The 18668-nt window shown below is 52.4% G+C and overlaps 1 protein-coding gene across 6 annotated transcripts; it reads right to left on the bottom strand.

Annotated features, from left to right (window-relative positions):
• Positions 1-1028: 1028 nt before the first annotated feature.
• Positions 1029-15071, bottom strand: COPZ2 (COPI coat complex subunit zeta 2). Of its 6 annotated transcripts, none has more exons than XR_006277307.1 (10): positions 14829-15071; positions 13500-13568; positions 11285-11366; positions 10489-10580; positions 9989-10044; positions 9211-9288; positions 8422-8473; positions 8216-8336; positions 5247-5285; positions 1029-2542 (listed from the first exon to the last, which is right to left on the bottom strand). XR_006277307.1 is itself a non-coding variant. In XM_038385994.2 (10 exons), the coding sequence occupies exons 1-10, from the start codon at positions 14949-14951 to the stop codon at positions 2500-2502; spliced, it is 666 nt and encodes a 221-aa protein (XP_038241922.1). In that variant the 5' UTR covers positions 14952-15012; the 3' UTR covers positions 1029-2499. The 6 variants fall into 6 exon arrangements, 3 of the variants coding, with proteins under 3 accessions (XP_038241922.1, XP_038241921.1, XP_038241920.1); XR_006277306.1 differs by having other exon boundaries at positions 13500-13574; positions 14829-15011; XR_005290428.2 differs by lacking the exon at positions 8216-8336 and adding an exon at positions 4113-4203 and having other exon boundaries at positions 13500-13574; positions 14829-15007.
• Between the last annotated feature and the right edge of the window lie 3597 nt (positions 15072-18668).

Raw genomic sequence — 18668 nt, 5'->3', positions numbered from 1 at the left:
ACCGTCACAAACGGAGGCGAAATCAAGCCGTGATTAAAGAGAGCTCTGGCTTTACCCAGAGATCTCTGCGGGAGCCCAGGCCAGCCAGGTGCATGAGGTTCCCAAGAGATGAGGAGCCAGGTCTGAATCTCCTGGAAGCCACCCCCAACAGAGTGACTTTCTTGGCGCTAGGGTGACTAGATGTCCCAATATTAGGGGCTTTGTCTTATATAGGACTCTGTTACCCCTCCTTCCTGTCCCAATTTTTCACACTTGCTATCTGGTCACCCAGTTTGGAACCTTCCCCCGGCCATGTGGCCGTGCTGCATTAATCCATTCTGTCACCCTGGGTCCACTCCAGACATGTTTCCTGCCCCCGCTAAAGAGCAAGATGTGAAAAGATAGTCCTCCGCACACTTTAGAGTGACCAGATGTTCCATTTTTATAGGGACAGTCCTGTTTTTTGGGATTTTTTTCTTATATAGGTGCCTATTACACCCCAGCCCTTGTCCTGTTTTTTCACAGTTGCTATCTGGTCACCCTAGCACACTTATCCATTTGATCCGAGCTGCTTCTAGCAGCTCCTGATGAAAAATCACCCGCCATTCCCTTTTCTCAGAGAGACGCCTGGTCCTACCGTGATGTGAGAACACACGCAGCAGCCATGCGGGCTGAAGGCAGACTGGACCGTTTTTCATGTACACTAGGCCATGAAACAAATCTGCTGTCCCAAAGTAAAATAAATATTTCAGCCCCCTCAAAGCCATGGTATGAAGCCGCAGGGTGCAGAAGTTCACTGCAAAGATAACAAATGTAGGCTCCTCGGGAGCGCGGCTGCCACCGAAGGAAAAACATTTAACAAAAATAGACACGTCCCAGGCTGATGCTGTGCCTGCATCCGAAGTGATTTTAATGGATGAATTATAAACCCCTCAAAAAATCAAGCCCTGTAATGGAAAAAGTGACAGTCTTAATTCTGCATGGTACAGTAATAGGAGCACGCAGGCACCCACGTGCATTACAGACAGGAGAGACCAATCGGGAAAAATGACCCATGTGCTATAAAACTTTATTTGTTGATCATAAAAGAAGCTGGGCATGCCCAGTTTACAGAAGTGGACTGAAATGTACCAAGCTCTCGATGAGGTAAGTATCACACAGCTAGCCAATTCTCCTTCATTCGATTTTCATTTTTTTCTTGCTATTGATAATCTGGGGTGTTAAAGGGAAGGAAATGATCGCTCTGGAAATAGGATTTTTCCCATAGCTGGATCCTTTAATGATGTTTGAGCCAACAACTATTTGCAACAGGATTGTTTTTACAAAATTAACAACAGCCAAAACTGCACGAGGGAGGCAGTGCTGCCTAGTGGCTGGAGTACTGGATTGGGACTCAGGAGACCTGGATTCTATTCCGAGCTCTGCCACTGGCCTACTAGATGACCTTGGGCAAGTCACTGCTCCGCTCTGTGCCTCAGTTTCCCCATCTGTATAATGACCTGATCTCCTTTGTAAAGTGCTTTGAGATCTACTGATGAAAAGCACCTTGTAAGAGGATTTTTTTTGGGGGGGTGTTATTAGTGCTCGTCATTGGGATGTTTTGAATCTTACTCTGACAGGGTGACAATGATTCCTGTGCACTCATCCCCACCCTGCACGTGAGAGGACGTGACAGAGCCACTTACTTCACGCTGACCCTCTGCACAGGCCTGGCCATCCCCAAAAGGGATCAAAGCACTGGTTGCTTTGGGAGACAGCGGAAGAGATTTTGGACGTGGCTGAGATATTCCAAAGAGCCTAGGGCAACCTAGATGCCCAAGCCCCAGTTGTTTGAATGAGAAAAGGGCAAGCAAATCCCTTCCTATGGTTTTGAAAGTCTCAGGCGGTGTCTGTAGGGCTCAACCCTCACTGAGAAGCAAGCAAGCATTGGCTCGCTGCATCGATCAACAAGGGTGCAGGCACTAGTGACAGCCCCGCAAAAGAAGCAGCCAGCTCTTTACTGGTGAAACTGAAGATTCAACTATGATATGTTCTGGCTCTGCTCGTGCCAAACAAATTCTAATTGACTCTCACGCAGCGCTTTAGGTGGTGTAAATACAAATGATCCATCCTCCTATTCATTCCTGAGGAGTTCTGGAGTTCTTTATGGATCTTGGGCCAGGTTCTGCTCTCAGTTACACCTGAACTAACCCCATTGATGTCACTCCACATTTACACTGGTTTAAGGAGCAGAATTTGGTCTCTTAACCAGTCAATTCTCCCAACCCCAACCCTCCCCTTTAGCATGCAGAGAATTTCATGGCACTGAGACCAGGTTTAAACCAGTGTCCGTGGAAGGCTGGAGTTCCCCCAGGAGGCGCGGCCCATGTCAGCCATCTTGCATCCTACCTCAAAGCTTTTATCAGTCTTTTCATGCCAATTTGCAAACGGCTAATCGAATAAGGAGAGGAATCATTTGCCGTCGCGGTTCAGACCCATCCAATCGGGAGGATCCAAGCGCTCTCCTCTGGGACGTTCACTTTAATAAGGACCATTTAATTTGCTCTTTGGCAGATTGCAGAACCTATTAAGGAAGTGGGGGGAGGGAAAGGAGAAGAAAAACAGAGAGACATTAAGCCCCATAGCCTCAGGGATTCTGCAAACGGATTACGACTCCATATGAACTCAGCAGGACTCCTTCACGGGCACCAGGAGACCCATTTAGTGCCAACATAAACCTGCCCCATTCAAGAGGGAGATTTCTGATGTGTCTCCATGAGACAAGCAGGGTGGTTTGCATCCCGATTTTCCCCAAACAGCCACTAGATGGCAGATGTGCCTCTTCGATACAGCAGGAGTGGCACCGGCTGTAGCAAGGACTCCAGACAAGGGGGTGAGTAAGCTCCTTTTGCCTGTATATTTCTATAGCTCCCTCCATCCCTGAAGGAAACAGGGACTCAAGTCCCAGAGACCCGACAGCCATAGATTCCCCTTGTTCTCACAAGCCCTCAGGCTGCTCTCTGGGCTCAGACACTCAGGAAGATGCAGCAGTTTTGCAATGTCATGGGGGAAGGCACTTCTCTCCACGTCTCAGCGACCCTCCCTCCAGCTGAAGAGGGCTCTACCCGAGCCAGCAAACTCCATTCCAGGGATTCGGTATGTCTGGGAACCCCGTTTTAGCCTCAATTGGCATCCTGGACCCTAAGCACCGATCAGCAGGTGTCACCTCATCAACAGAATTTGCTGGGGCTAGAGTTGGATCCTAAAAAGAACCCCTGGTTTGAACATCCTTGGATCCAGGAGGCCTTCACATCAGGGTCTGCATATCGCAGCTCAGGGGAAATGCTGGCTGGAACTGATGTTTAAAACCAGGTCTTGCACCTGTCCACCAAATATAGTTCCTGATCCAACGTAGGGGGTAGATTTTTCCAAGCAGCAAAGACATCAGTGCTGATGGGAACTGGCTTTAGACCCATCCACCTGACTGGGCACTCCAAGCTGTGATCACCCTGGATACACATGCCAATTACATACCACAGTGTTCAGAGTAGCAGATGTGTTAGTCTGTATTCGCAAAAAGAAAAGGAGTACTTGGGGCAACTTAGAGACTAATAAATTTGTTAGTCTCTAAGGTGCCAAAAGTACTCCTTTTCTTTATACCACATTGTGTGTGTTTGGCAGCCAGCAAAGGGAATCCGGTGGTTGGGACCGTTACAACAGGTGACCATGTATTGTCAAAGAACCCGGGCAACTATAGTCGCGGTTTAATGTCGTTTTTAGCCACCCCACCCTCAATCTCAAATGGGTTTCTCCATCCAGCCATCCTGACCACCCGGCGATTTGCAGAGCTGGGCATGTCTATGAGTGGAAACATGCTAAACCACCTGGGGTGAGGGGAGTTAGGACAGAAGAGAGAGGCAGTTCCCTAGGAGAGGTATGATGCCAGCCATGCACAGAGGTGAGTGGGTACAGCAGGCGGCGGCACGCATTGGCTGCACCGTGGATACAGAGCAGACACCAGGGCAAGGAGGTTTTTTCCAGCTGGTTCTTTGGAGGGGAGGGAAGGAAGGGGTTAAGTGAAGTGACATGGGTGCTGCAGCCACAGGCAACAGAGATATGTGCAGAGATGGGCCCCAGCTGCGGGAGTCACTTACTCTGCCTGGTGTGAGAAGGTGGTTAGTGCTGGGTTAGACGGGGACTCGGCCGCAGGGCTCATGCTGACAGGATTAGTCTAGACAGAAAGACCTGCAAGGAGAGAGTGCGTGAGGGGCACTGCAAGGTTCCTGCTGATACTCCCCACACAGACCCTGCCTTTCCAGCCGCCTGGAGAACCGCCCAGCATGGGATGTAAGGAACCTGCCCAGAGAGGGACGTCCTGTCTTCAAGCTACCCACACACCTTGCCCCATCCTGAGGAACCAGGTGGAGCTGGGGGCTTGGTCTGATGAATCTCGAACCTGCTGTGGGCACTCAGGCACGTTGTTACAAGGCTGGACCCAGCAGAGCAAAGCCTGCTAGAGGCACGTGAGTTCCAGGCATAGCACATTTCTATTCCAAGCTTTTCCCGACCTTCCCCCGAGTGATGCCTTGTGGTGAGAGCAGGGGAAACTAGGAGTCAGGACCCCTGGGTTCTGTGCTTGGCTTGGGAAGGGGAGTGTGGTCTAGTGATTGGGAGTCAGGACACCTGGGTTCTATTCTAGAGAGGGAGGTTGGGGTTAGAGCAGAAGATTATAAATCAGGACTGGTGAGTTCCCTCTCCTGCGTTTGACACGCGGTGTGAACTTGGCCAATTCACTTCACCTCTCTGTGCCACAAGGTCATTAATGGGGATAAAGATACACATCCCGGGGGGGCTCTGAAGCTTCCTTGGCCACGGAAAGGGATATTGACACACTGTTGTGAGTGGGACCTGGTGATTTAAAGGCTGACAGCTCCCAATGTTGGAAGGTGCTGTACTGATGCTACAGGTCCGGGGGGGGGGGGCGATTCTGACCAACCCATCTGTGCGGACAGCCTCAGGGGTAGAAGAACCCCTCCAAGGGGCTGTGTGCCCCCAGGGACTGGGACTATAGAATACCCACTACTCCTCCTTGTATCACACAGCCTTGCTTGGGTGCTCCCAATGGCTAGCATAGTGTGCCCAAGAGCTGATCCCTGCAGCGCATGATGTCCATCTCCTTCACGCTGGTGCCCCAGGGGCAGGCCACTTCACCAGGCTTCCTCCACAGCCCAGGTGCTGCCCTCCCACACCAGCCCCCAGAGAGGAAAGAGGAGTCCTGGGACCCTTACCTGGGCGACGCTTTGCTCAGACAGAGGGCTGTCGTCCACCTAAAGGAAGGGAAAGGACAGGGAGGTTTAAGGAGGCAGATGGATGGGGGGGGAAGGGAATGGGAGCAAGTGCAGGGCTGGGGTGCTGGATCAGACAGGGTACATGGGGGGAGCAGATCAGAGGAGCTCGGATAATTTATAGTGTGTTCATGGTGCAGGGGATGATGGCCAGGAGACAGAGTGGGAGCTAACCCGGGTCGGCCCGAAGGGAGGCGCAGAAACCAACCTGCGGCTTCCCTGGCTCTCCCCAGGCTGCGCCTTTCTGAGCTGCAGCCTCTCGCCTTGGCTTGGCGGGAGGTGCAGGCTGGCAGCCGTGGCTCGGAGATAGTGCATGCGGGTGGCCTGGCCATTCTGTGTAGGTGCAGCTTGGTCCTGGACTGCATGCGTGGGGGTGGGGGGAGAGATCACGCAGGCTGGAGGGCAAGCTCCCCTTCACTAGACGTGATGGGGAATCCCACCGGGGCAAGGCCCTGCTTGGCACCTGCTTTCAGCCACTGCTAGGGTGCTGTGTCTCTGCACCACTCCCCACGGGCGCTAGCTCGTCTGCGTGCACCTTCACCTACAGCCACGCCACCTGCTTTGGGATCCCAGCACTACAAGGAAGCTAGGTGGATGCAGGCTGGCTCAGCCCTTGGATGGAGGACCCTGCATGAAACACCTGGTGAGATTTTCCAAAAGCACTTATAGGGACTTGGTTGCCTCGTTCCTTAGCAAGCCCCTAAAGCCAATGCCTGAGGCTAGGGTGAGCTGTTCTCTGGAGGGCAGATTTGGGGCGACACACAAACCTGAGGTCATTATGACTGTTTGCCAGCATTAAAGACCCGTAGGCACTTAGGGGCATTAACCCCAATGTCTTGACCATGCTCCCAGTCAGTTGATCGCATCCTGCCCATCTAAATTCCCTCTGTAGGTTCATCTGTATGAAACCAGCTTCACTTCCTGTTGTGCTGGGCAGTTGGTAAAACAGCTGCCACGTTCCACCCCAGAGGTGGCTGCATTTCAGCCATGGGAGGAGTGAATCTGGCAGAGCCCTCCTCTGCCTTATGGGAGTTTTATGAGATGAAGCACTTTGGGATCCTCAGACGGAGCCGGGCACGACATTACGATGGTTATTCTCACTGGCCCACACACATGCGCAGTGCAAGAGAACCCAGGATGAAGGCTCGCTCAGCTGTCCACGCTGCCCTGCAACCCACTGCTCAGCCCCCTAGAGCCCCTTGGGATGACATCACGGCGGTGGAATGTCATTCTCCTTCCCAGCTGCCTGTGGCCACGCTGCTATCGGCCCAGGGCTTGTGTTACGCAAACACAGAGCGCACCGGAGATAGCAGTGCCTCCCGTCACAGCTGTTTCCAACAATCTTGGGGGGAGCTGGATTAGGAAACGCCAATGCGGCTGGCGTGTCCGCTGTATTTGTTTACTGTGTTCTCAAATAGAACAACTGCCTCCGCTCTGGCTAATGACATGCCCGGGCAGCTCTGGGCTCATATTACATCAGCACAGATCAGCTGCTGTGGAAGAGGCAAGTCTTGCTTGGGATTGTTCTGCTTCTCTTAGGCCTTGGTACAAGCATGGCAAGCGTAGCTCTGGACGTGCCCAGCAGACAGCACACAGCTAACCTGACTCAGTGTGTTCACAGAACACCATTTTCCCAGGGTGCCCTGTGTCAACCATGCCGGGTTTTCCACCCCTACCATACAACAGTGCATGCTGGGAAACTCTGTTGGCTATCCCATAATGCCTTAGCTGTTGGTGCACAGGACTGCCCGTGCAATGTGCGCTGGGATATCCTCCCGGCCAGAAGCCTGGGAGGCAGGACGACTGGTTAATTTGATTACACCTACTCAGTTAGATCATCCAACCTCCACAGCAGGATAACCATGTCAGAAGCTGGTAATGACCAGATAATCGTGTCATGGGCAGAGTTGTTACACTGTAACCCCACAAGATTGGGGACCCAGCTACGCCTTGACACGAACTTTGTACAACCTCAGTACAAATTGCTATTGCCAAAAACTCCTTAGCAGACAGCAAAATTCTCACTCTATTAGCGTTGCTCAGACTGTGATTTAGATCTCTCCTTGAGACCAGTGTTCAAATGAGACAACCCCAGAAGCAAGCACACACGGCTACTCCAGGCTTGGAACGATCCAATTAGCTTCAATCCATTTTGAAAGCGATAGATGTTTATTTCAGATGTTTATTTTTTACAATATTTTTACCAACAAACTCCGTCCTGGCAGGAAATAAACGTGGATACTCCTTGCTAGTTTGTCAAAATCTAGCAATAGTTGAGATTTGCAATAGGTTTGTTGATAAAAATCAGATGCCATTGTTAATATTCCATAATCATACCTGTCGGATACACTTGAAGGCAGCGGGAGACTCTAGTTCTCTATGAGAGCATAGTGTCCTACTGGGAACATTTTAAAAAGTGCTCAGAGCCCAGGAGCTCTGTTTAGGTGCCTAGGAGGGTAGTGAAGCACTGGAATGCATTACCTAGGGAATCTCCATCCTTTGAGGTTTTTAAGGTCAGGCTTGACAAAGCCCTGGCTGGGATGATTTAGTTGGGGATTCGCCCTGCTTTGAGCAGGGGGTTGGACTAGATGACCCCCTGAGGTCCCTTCCAACCCCGATATGCTATGATTCTATGAAATGGGAGCAGTTGGGTGCCGGATCCGTGTGAAAATTAGTCCCTTCCCACTCCCTGCGTGCCAGTTTTGTTTGTTAAAGATTTTTGGATGGAGGCAGAAACTGACAATGAATAATAATTACTAATGAAAACAGAATCTCTCCAAGCCTGACTGCCACTCCAAAGTCACCCATGGCATGCAGAAGAGGGTGTGACCTACCCAGCTAGCCCACCAGAGCTCCCCATGGCCATGTAGCAGGGCCACGTGAGACATGCTTAGAAAGAAGTGACCTCACACCTGCTTCCCAGCTGGCTGCTGCCTATTTGCCGCCGTTGGCAGGCACGGATTCACTCTGCCCTGAGTTACTGGCGATGTAATCAAAGAGAACAAACCCGTATGCCGCAGGCTCCGAGACCGTCTGGGGTGGAGAGAGTTAAAGAGGGAGATTAGAGCAGAGGGCTCGAAGGGCAGAGAAGTGAAGGGGAGCAGCGGGAAGCACTCACCCTGAAGTTCACCTTTTGGATCACTTGTTGAGGATCGCTCTCCAGAATCACGCTACGACCAGGGGGAGAAATGGGATTTTCCAGTCAGATCACAGCTCTCTTACGGGCGCTTTCATGGTGCAATTACTCCCCGTTGCCATAAAATGGGACATGAGTTCTGAGCTGAGGCAAGGGGCCAGATGGACAACCATGGAAACTGACCCCCTCTCCTTGCCCCAGGAATGGGTACAGCATAGGCCCTAGCAGGGCAAGCTTTTCCCCCCTCCCCACCAGCAAACCTTAGCTCTGATAGGGCACTGGACTGGGACTCAGGAGATGTGGGTTCAATTCCCAGCTCTGGCCCTGGCCTGATGAGTGGCCATAGGCAGGTCACTTTCCCCATCTGTAAAATGGGGTTGGTGATACTACTCTCTTTTGCAAAGCGCTTTGAGATCTATGGATAGCAAGGTGCGCGATGTAAGAACCGGGTCGTGGTGTTAGCAGTGGGAGTGAAATTCCGTTGTCTTGGCCTATTCAGTACTTGGCTGACAAATGGGTCGGCTAATGCTGACGGTAGCTGTGGTTGATCCACTGGGGTCGGGACTGAGACTTGCCAAACTCAGTTCACGTTGGCCTTTAACAGCCACCAGATGGTAAAGGCTTTGGGTTACAGAGACAGAAGGTTCCCACCCCGAGCCAGCAGCCGTCCCACACCCAGCACTGTACTGGGAAGCCCGTCTGCCCTCTCCCTCTCTTCCCCACCCCAGCTCCAAGCGAAGCCCCAGAGAGCAACTGCACACGGCACCTCACCCCCCGTCGACGATCTCATCCACCACAAGGAACACCCCATCCAGGTTGTCCAGCAGGGAGCGCTTCTCCACATTCTTCCTGAGGGCAAGACAGTATGAGCTGGTGAGAGCTTGGGATGCTCTGTACAACCAGCCCCCAGACCTGGCGCTGCTCCGGAGCTCTGAGTCCCAACACAGCTGCAGAGACCTCCCCCCACTCCCACCCGAGTAATGCCAGCTGCCAGAGGCCCTCATGTGCAGGGGAAGGGTGACACCCGCTATCTCATTCCGAGGCCCTGCAGCGGGAACCGGTCTCCAGCTCTACGGCATGCCTAGCATACGGGAGTCTCGTGCTGAGAGCAATCAGCTGGGAGCCAGGACTCCTGGGTTCCCTTCCAGCCACAAGAGCAGGTGCAATCTAGTGGTTACAGCATGAAATAGGAGTCAGGACTCCTGGGCATCGCCACTGAGTCTCTGGGTGACCTTGGGTGAGTCACTTTCCTGCTCTGCGCCTCAGTTTCCCCATCTGTAAAATGGAGAGCACAGCAGCCACCCCACAGAGGGCTGCTATTAGGATATTCTGCTAGCGCCCAGGGTGCGTTAGGCACTGCACCCCAGGCTTTCAGGCTATGAGGCTTGATTCCTTCATGTGGGTAAAGGGCTTTGAGACTCTTGAGTGGAAGGGTCTGGGGCAAGGCTCAAGCGCTGATGTTATTAGAGCCAGTTTGGGACCCTGGAGCCTGTCCCTGGGCAATCTCGCTAGATGGGATCGGGAGCGCTGGCCGTGGCCACATACTCACCGTAACATGTGATTGAGGGAGTCGAAGAGACAGGTGAGAACTGCCACTAGCATCAGCTAAAGGAGAAGGAGACATGGGTCAACACGGTGCAGAGCTGCCTTCCTGCCCACAGGAACCTCCCCCCCATGCTTGCTCTGCCAGCAGCCCCTGGGTTCAGGGTGCCTGACGGACACCAATCCTACTACTGGCAGCTGGACAGAAAGCCATGACTGCAGCATCCACGGGTCTCCTAGGAACATGCTCATGCATCGGAACCCTGGGCACATCAGGGAAGAGGAGACAAATCCCTCCTCAAACCCCTGTGGGGCAGAGCAAGAGCAGACGGAGCTGGGGCGGGGCCTGAGGACGTGAAGGGCTGTCTGTGTGCGGGGCCTGGTGAGTGGGAACGGAGCGCCTCTCTCCCACACGACAGGGTGAGTGGAGAAAGAGAAGAAACTCCCAGCATGGAGCGGGCCCACTGCTCAGTTATCCTATGGGAGGAGTGGGCCCCAGGGAGTTACCTCATTTTCCTGGGAACTCCCCACCACGTAGAAAAAGAGGTCAATGCTGCTTTTATAGACAATGGTCAGCCCCTCCAGAAAGGCGATCTCACCTGACACAATGGGAGGGAAGGAGAAGAGGGGGGCAGCGTTAGGCCGTTGCTGAGCACAGATCTCTGTAATGCAAGAACAGGCCGTCCAGACGGGAGATGGGACGGGAAACCTCGCCTCACCCCTATGGCAGGGCAACAGGTGGAGCATCCACACCATGGGAGGGCCATCAAATGCTTAAAGTTCCTGATCGCCTCCTTTCGCCATCAACAGCCCAGTGTGCCCAGCATGGCAATGCTGGTTCTGATTTGCCAGCATGTGACTATGATGGCCCCAGTGCAGTCTGGGATTCCTAAAGCCTCTCCACTTCTTACAGCTTCCTACCCACCCTTGGACGCAGTGTCGTAAACGGCACAGGGCTGAGTGAAAGACCTCATTTCAGGTGTTGCAAGCTCCGCTTGTCAACCTCCTGGGCCAGCGGGTGTGTGCGGACCTGAGATGTTGTACAGGCCTTGCCAGCATCCTTGTGCTATTTCTTTGGAGTGATTTGAGATGATCGCCTCCACAGTGTTATCGTCAATATTATGACCCCTCCCTGGACTGCAATGCCGGTGGGAGAAAGATGTTATCACACAACCCAAGGGATGCACAACTGCTGGCAAACTTCATATAACCCAGCAATATAAACAGCCAGTGGCCTGAAGGAATATACAGGAAAACCCTCCTCTCCATCTTCTGCTCCCCTTCCCAAAACTCAGCTACTTACTATCAGTTCTGTGGGTTTTATTGAAAACGCTCCTCTCAAAGGTCTTCTGTTCTTTTGTGGATGGAAAGGTGTCGTCGTAGTACTGCAGGAGATGGGAACAAAGGAGTTAGAGCATCCATGGGACAGGCAGAAAAAGGAAGGAGAGCTTGGCTAGATAGAACCAATCATGGACAGAGACCCCAGAAAGGCTATCTATACTGACAGGCATGTTAAAGAACAGTTTGGAGTGGCTGGGAAATCGTTGCTTAAATAGATTTGGGATCATTGTTTATCTCAGCAAGTCAAGGCCACTTCATTGTCCCTCTTCAAATTTTTTCCTTAAAACTTGCCTAGAGAAGTGGTGCCCCCAAAACCTGGACATCGGATAGGTGTGATGAGATTGCTGCTCATCATGCCCACCAGTACTGTGTTATTTCCATGTGCTCCCTCCATTGGTCTGTCTCTCATAGACTTAGATTGGAAGCTCTTTGGGGCAGGGATTGTTTTTTTCGTTCTGTGCTTGTCCAGCACTTAGCCCCCCCGGGCTCCTCACCCATGACTGGGGCTTTTAGATGCTACTGTGATACCAGTAATAATAATCCAGAAGTTGCAATCATTACCCCAGGAGCTTCCATAACAATCATAGATGCAAGAAATTATAAAGATCAACTAGCCCAACACCCAGCCAGTGTATATAACGCAGTCCCAGCCCACTCAGTGGAGGTATCAGAAAATACCATTCGTCTGGGGCGAACATTTAAAACGGCAAATGCTGTTAAAATGAGGAAATTGCAGGTGTCTTGCAGACAGCTACGAAGACAAGGCTCATAATTGAACAGACAAAGGCTGGGAGGAATGGATACAGCAAAGCAAGTGACTGATGGGTTTTGTTTCCTTCCTGTCACGTTAGTTCCATGATTTTTGTGTGTGTGTGTGTTAACACTTAACTGTATATAGGTGTTGCCTGATCTATTGATTGTGTATTAATTACATTGATTACACTATGAGGTTTAGTAGGTTCTTATCCCAAGATCACGCCCAGTATTATTAAAATTAAAGTTTAGTTGGGAACCGCGATGTGTGCAACTGCAATGCTCACACTCACACTTTTGAATTTGCAATAGTTTTGTTAACATGGTTAGCAAAGTTACAAACACTCCAACCCAGCAAGGTAGATAGAGACAACTCAGAATGTGCATCTGAACGTCCATATACTCACGCCATCCCTTGCAAAAGGACCCAAAGTGTAAATCATCCTCCTCACCATCATCATCACCACCAGTGGTTGTCAACCTGGCATCTTCCAAGGCACACACGCCGGGTTGATGACACCCCTATGCCTAAGGCATACTCCCCTTTTCCTTGTTTGTATTTCCTCATCCTGCTACTGTTGGGGTGCCCTTCTCCCATAGGTTACTAGTCAGATTAACTGAAGATCATTAGCATATCCGCCAATTAGTTACCATGGCATTCTTGTGGTCAGACATCTGCTGATGTTCCTAATGTAAAATATCCCAAACTGCTATAGACTAGCATCTTGTGGTTACCTGTCAGCAGTTCAGTCATTACAGCAGCATTCTCTCTTGTGGTAACTTACAATCTAGGGTTAGCTGCTAAGCTATTGTCTTATAGGCCTTGTAGGCTCATTAGGTTGCTGCCTTATCTAGCAAGTACCTACAGGGCACACAGGCCTTATGGAGGAAGTGTGTTTTGAGGAGGTCTCCTGGCCCAGGTCAGTGGCAATCTTCCAGGTGCTGGGAGATGAGCATGGGAACATTATAATCACAGGACCCAATCCTGCAACTGGATCTGTGCTTTAGCATGCTACCCAGCTAGAATTAGCAAAGAGCTTCTGAGAGCAGGGCGAGTGTCATCACCCCCATTTTATAGATGGGAGAAACTGAGGCACGGAGAGGTGAAATGACTTGCCTAAGGCCACACAGTGCCTAGAATAGAACCCAGGAGTCCTGACAGGTGCCCTCTATGCTGGCCCATATGGCCAAGGATGTAACTTTTGCCCAGGTAGCTTTATACATCTCCTCTTTTGCAGCAGCCTGGAATGCTTTTAGAAGTTAACCTTGTCTAGAACTGCCATGGGGGCAGCGGCCTCCATAAAGCCATGATGCCCCAGACGCTGTGGATGCTGCTCGCCCCATAGGAGCATCTTCCCCACCTCACTGGGAGGCCAGAGACCTGGGGTTAGGGTTTTCTTCTCAGGCAGGTGGGTGGCATTTACCTTGGCTAAGAGTCGCTGTCCATCATTGTCCAAGATGAATATGGCCTTGACTGTGTAGAGGGAAGGCTCCTGAAACTGACACAAGGACAACGTGAAGCCAGAGGCTGCATCCAGCAGCCCCCACGGTGTGTCCAGAACCCAGGTACCTCCCATGCCTCAGGACTGGGTCTGCAACGCCTCTCCCTGTTGTCCCCCTCCCTCCCCCCCCCGCATGACTCCTTGAGGCTGAACTGGGGCCACAGCACTGCTTTCTCCCAGTGGAAGCGCACAGAGAGCCTAGCACTCTCTGCGCCTGGCCTTGTTCTGATTCACGTCCATCCCTGTGAACCCAAAGGCCCCGCTCCACGCCGGATCCCCAGTCCCAGGGCCAGAGGGGATTTGAGGGCTAAGGGTGGTCTGCGAAAGGGTCCATCCAAACCCAAGTTCTGTCATGCACTGACTGCTCCAGAGTCCAAGTCCAAGTGTACCACAGAACCTGGGCCGAGAGGACTGAGATGGGCCTGCCCCAGAACCTGGGTTGAGATGGTTCACAGGGACCTGGCCCCAGAACCAGAGCTGAGAGAGGGGCCTGGCCCCAGAACCTGAACTGGGACGGTTCACAGGGTCCTGGCCCCAGAACCAGAGCTGAGAGAGTGGCCTGGCCCCAGAACCCGGACTGGGACGGTTCACAGGGACCTGGCCCCAGAACCAGAGCTGAGAGAGGGGCCTGGCCCCAGAACCCAGACTGGGACGGTTCACAGGGACCTGGCCCCAGAACCAGAGCTGAGAGAGGGGCCTGGCCCCAGAACCCAGACTGGGACGGTTCACAGGGACCTGGCACCTAGGGTGACCAGATGTCCCGATTTTGGGGTCTTTTTCCTATACAGGCGCCTTTTATCCAACACCCCTTGTCCCGATTTTTCACACTTGCTGTTTGATCACCCCACTGGCACCAGAACCAGAGCTGAGAGAGGGGCCTGGCCCCAGAACCCGGACTGGGATGATTCACATGGGGCCTGGCCCCAGAACTATCTGAGCCCCGGCCGCCCACTGAGAACAGCTGCTGCAGTAGGCTCCCCTCCAGCCCCCTGGCACGGCCCCTTCCCCCCAGCGCTGTCCCCCCATCTCTTCGGCCCCATGGGCTCTGCCTTCTGGGACTCCCCCCACCGGAGACGCCCCCTGCACCCCGCTGGCTCTTCCCCGCGCATCCCCCGGCTCTGGCCCCGGAGCTCCCAGCGCAGAAAGTTTTGCCCGGCGGCCGGGAAGTTGGCGAGTTGGCATCGCGGCGGCGCCCCCCGTCCCCGGGGCAGGGGAGCCGCCCGCGCCCCCTTCCCCGCAGCGCCCCCCTACCAGCAGCCTCGTGGGGTCCATGGCTCCCGCGGCGGCTGCTGCAGCTGCCCGGTCCCCGCCGCCTCCGCCCCCCGGGGCAGCCCCCTCGGGGTGCTGACGTGGCCGGGCCTCGGGCCGCTGCATCCCGCTGCACAGAGAGCTCGGCCGGGCCGCTCCGCCCCATGCACCGCGGGAGGGGGGGGGGAAGCAGAGCCGCGCCCCCTGGGAGCTGTAGGAAGGGTGTAGCGGGGGGTGCAGTCCTGGGGGGCTGGTCTCCCGTCTCTACTAGACCATCTAGGGAGAATTCCCACCCCAGGGCAGCCTGCACTAAGAGTCCCCCCGCAACTGGGTTCCCTCCACCCCGCAATACTAGAGAACCTTCCCCCACCCCAACAGCCTTGCAATAATGAGGGGGGCTTGTAGCAAAAATCAGGATCCTCCCCTGCACCCACCGGACAGAAATAATGGAGGGACCTAGGGGGATTCCTTCTCCCCCTCCCCCCCATCAAACTGTCTCTTCTGCAGTCAGCAATGGGGGAGGGGGAGAGAGAAAAGGGGAGGAGGGCTATTCCCTAAATGGGCTCCCCCCTGCACCCTGAAATAATAGGAAGGATCTGGGGGTACCCTCAGGCACCCCAGGGCAGTCTGCAGCAATGTGGGTGATCTGGAGAGCTGTGTCCCTGCCTTCCCAAAAGAAATCAGGGAAGATAGGAGGATCTGGCTGTTTAGCTGAGTCCATGTAGTTATGTATGTGTCGCCTGAGGTGGCGGCAGGTGGAAGGTAAAGGCCTGGCAGATGGCCCAGAGGTGTGTCTACATGGGGACTCTTCGCAGCAGGTGTGGGAAGACAAGGATTATAGCTCCACTTTGGAAGAGCTCCTGGCTAACCCAATCCCTGGGTCCAGTGGCTCAAACTCAGGGGGCCTCTGTGTCACCTATGGGATGGGACACATGGAAGCATCAGAAGAATCCAGGGCAGAGCATGGGGAGAGAGAGAAAGTGGGTGGGTGTGTCTGTGTATACCCACAGCTGGGCCCAGGAACAGGCTGGGCTTGGCACAGGAGAGAAAATGGCTTGTAAGTGAATGAGTGAGACACAGGAGCTAACACTTGAGGAGCAAGAACCAGCCTGGCCGGAGAAGCCTGGGGACAGCATCAAGGTTTTATGGGGTTCTGCGTGGTCAGGCCGACTTCTGTAATACACTCTGAGCTGGGGCTTCAGATTATGGGAATTTAAATGGGGGTGATCAGAAAGTTTAGTGACAGGTGAAGGTGATCTATCTATCTTTCTAATCACCCACTATCTGAGTGCTGCCTTTTGGGTGGAGGGCTCTTGTCATCTGGATTCAGATGGGATAGGAGAGATCAGGGCTTTTCTAATCACCCACTATCTGAGTGCTGCCTTTTGGGTGGAGGGCTCTTGTCATCTGGATTCAGATGGGATAGGAAAGATCAGGGCTTTTCTAATCACCCACTATCTGAGTGCTGCCTTTTGGGTGGAGGGCTCTTGTCATCTGGATTCAGATGGGATAGGAAAGATCAGGGCTTTTCTAATCACCCACTATCTGAGTGCTGCCTTTTGGGTGGAGGGCTCTTGTCATCTGGATTCAGATGGGATAGGAGAGATCAGGGCTTTTCTAGATTAGCTCCCAGGAGAAGCGTCTGTTTCTCCCCTCCTTCCTGTGTTGTGGGGGTCTGGAGAGCGAAGTCCCTGTGGGATGGAGTGCGTTGCACATGCCTCTGGAAGTAGCTCTGATTCCTGTGGAACAGGTTGGCGGACTGGAGAGAGTGATGCAAGGTAGGTGGATGTACATCTGAAAGGAGGAATTAGAAGATCAGGTGCAGGAGCCTCAAGGGCAATCATTTTCAGTGTGGTCTGTGCTGCGTTCACAGCATTTGCCTTTGGCACTGATGCCAGAAGCAGCAGCAGACACACTATTGTTAATCCTTTCTTTGCCAGTCCTCAACGGCATCTGTTGTCCTGCTAGCAACCATAAAATATTACAGTGGAATATTACAGAGGACACATTCCTGTACTCCCACTAATTCTCTCTCGGCTTCCTTCTCTGGGGCCCCCTCTAAGACACACAACTCTGTGCTCTAAGGCTGTACCTGGAACATTCAGCCGCACACCAAACACCCCTTCACACCACACTCTCTCTTTTGATGTTAGATAATTCAAGTCTTATTACTCATCCTGACGCTCATGATATGCTGTAATGGTTGCTTGCTAGATTTCTCAATGACTCACAGAAATTGCCACCTGTTTTACTTCCTTGTTTGCTGTCACCTTTGGGATGCAGGCAAGTGATGAGATGGAAGGAGACAGACTCCTGCACTGGTGACCGAGGGACAGATCCTCTGAAGTTCCCAGCATGTTGGGTGTGGAGGGTCAGAGTAGGGGGCTGCTGATGATTAAATGATGGGCTCTTTTGCAAATCTGGCCTTGGCTGTGGCCCATATTTTGACCTTTCAGCATTGAACTTTTGAAGCTGTTATAGAGAATTTCCAATCATGCCTGTGCACCCACGAGAGACGAATCCTGCAGACTTTTGCTGAGGCTTCACTCCCACTGCTGTCTCTGGGAGTTCTGCCTGAGCGAGGACTGTAGGATTCAGCCCCATCTTTAGAAAATGCCCATCCATGAGTCTTCTCTGTGGAGGAAAAGCTCTTTCCTCCCCTCCAGTAAGTTTCCCTTTTATATCTCACAGTGATTGGTACCATTCTCTTGTACCTAGAATCATAGAAATGTTGGGCTGGAAGGAATCTGAAGAAGTCATCTAACCCATCTCTCCGCGCTCAGGCAGGCTTAAGTAGCCCTAGGCGATCCCTGACAGGGGTTTGTCCAACCTGTTCTTAAGACCTACTAGTGTTGGGGATTCTACAAACTCCCTTGGAAGCCTACTCCAGAGCTTCACTACCCTAGGAGTTAGAAAGTGTTTCTTAATCTCTAACCTAAATCTCCCTTGCTGCAAATCAAGCTGATCCCTTCTTGTCCTATTCTCACTGGGCATGGAGAACAATTGATCACTGTCCTTGTCACATCGGGACTTTCAGGGCAACCTGTACTGAATACCCAAGTCTTTATGTGTGTATGAGTCACCCGCTGCAATGACTTCCCATCCACCACATGGGTCATCACTGGGGATTGAGCCCAAGACCCTCTGGATTAAATGCACAGAATTCTACCACTTGAGCTAAAGGAGGAAAGCTATTAACTGGCAGCAATCAGTAGGCTCTTATCCTTGTATGTAGGCCACTGAACCGGTAGGTTATACTAGCCCCTTTCATAGTCGGATGCAGAAAACAGTATCTAAAATAGCCTCACAGCACCCCTGTGAATTAGATAGGGGGACAATGGTACCTTTCTCCAAGGGAGAAACTGAGGCACAGAGACTTGCCTAAGGCCACAGGAAGAGTCAATGGCAGAACCAGGATTAGAGGTTTAGGTTTTAAGCCCTGTAACACTGGAATTTATTGGGCCAATAAATTATTTATTCAGTTTGGATAAATGAGTGCAAGCTCCATGGAAGTCAGTGGTCTTGGGCTTGCTTATGCATGCTCCGAATCCGGCCCTGTGACTTTGGAGCTGTTTTAGTCAAACCCAGAGCAGCTCATTCATTGTCGTGAGGCTTAATGAACTTGCTAAAGATACTGATATTAGGTATAGAGGGTCCTGTTGTCTGGATCTGTTTGGAAACTGATGGGATAAGTTGAGGGAAAAGTTCGGGTCCATAGGAAATATTGCAGTGTGCGAGGCTCCAGACTTGAAGGGTTAAAAAGGACAATGGAAAGGTTTTGACCGGTGTCTGTCTGTCTGTCTGTGTGCGCGTGCTGGGGATGGTCTGATTCACTTTAAAAAA

Source organism: Dermochelys coriacea, chromosome 27 (genome assembly GCF_009764565.3).
Source record: "Dermochelys coriacea isolate rDerCor1 chromosome 27, rDerCor1.pri.v4, whole genome shotgun sequence".
Taxonomy (NCBI): domain Eukaryota; kingdom Metazoa; phylum Chordata; order Testudines; family Dermochelyidae; genus Dermochelys; species Dermochelys coriacea.
This window is presented reverse-complemented; position numbering and strand designations above follow the sequence as displayed.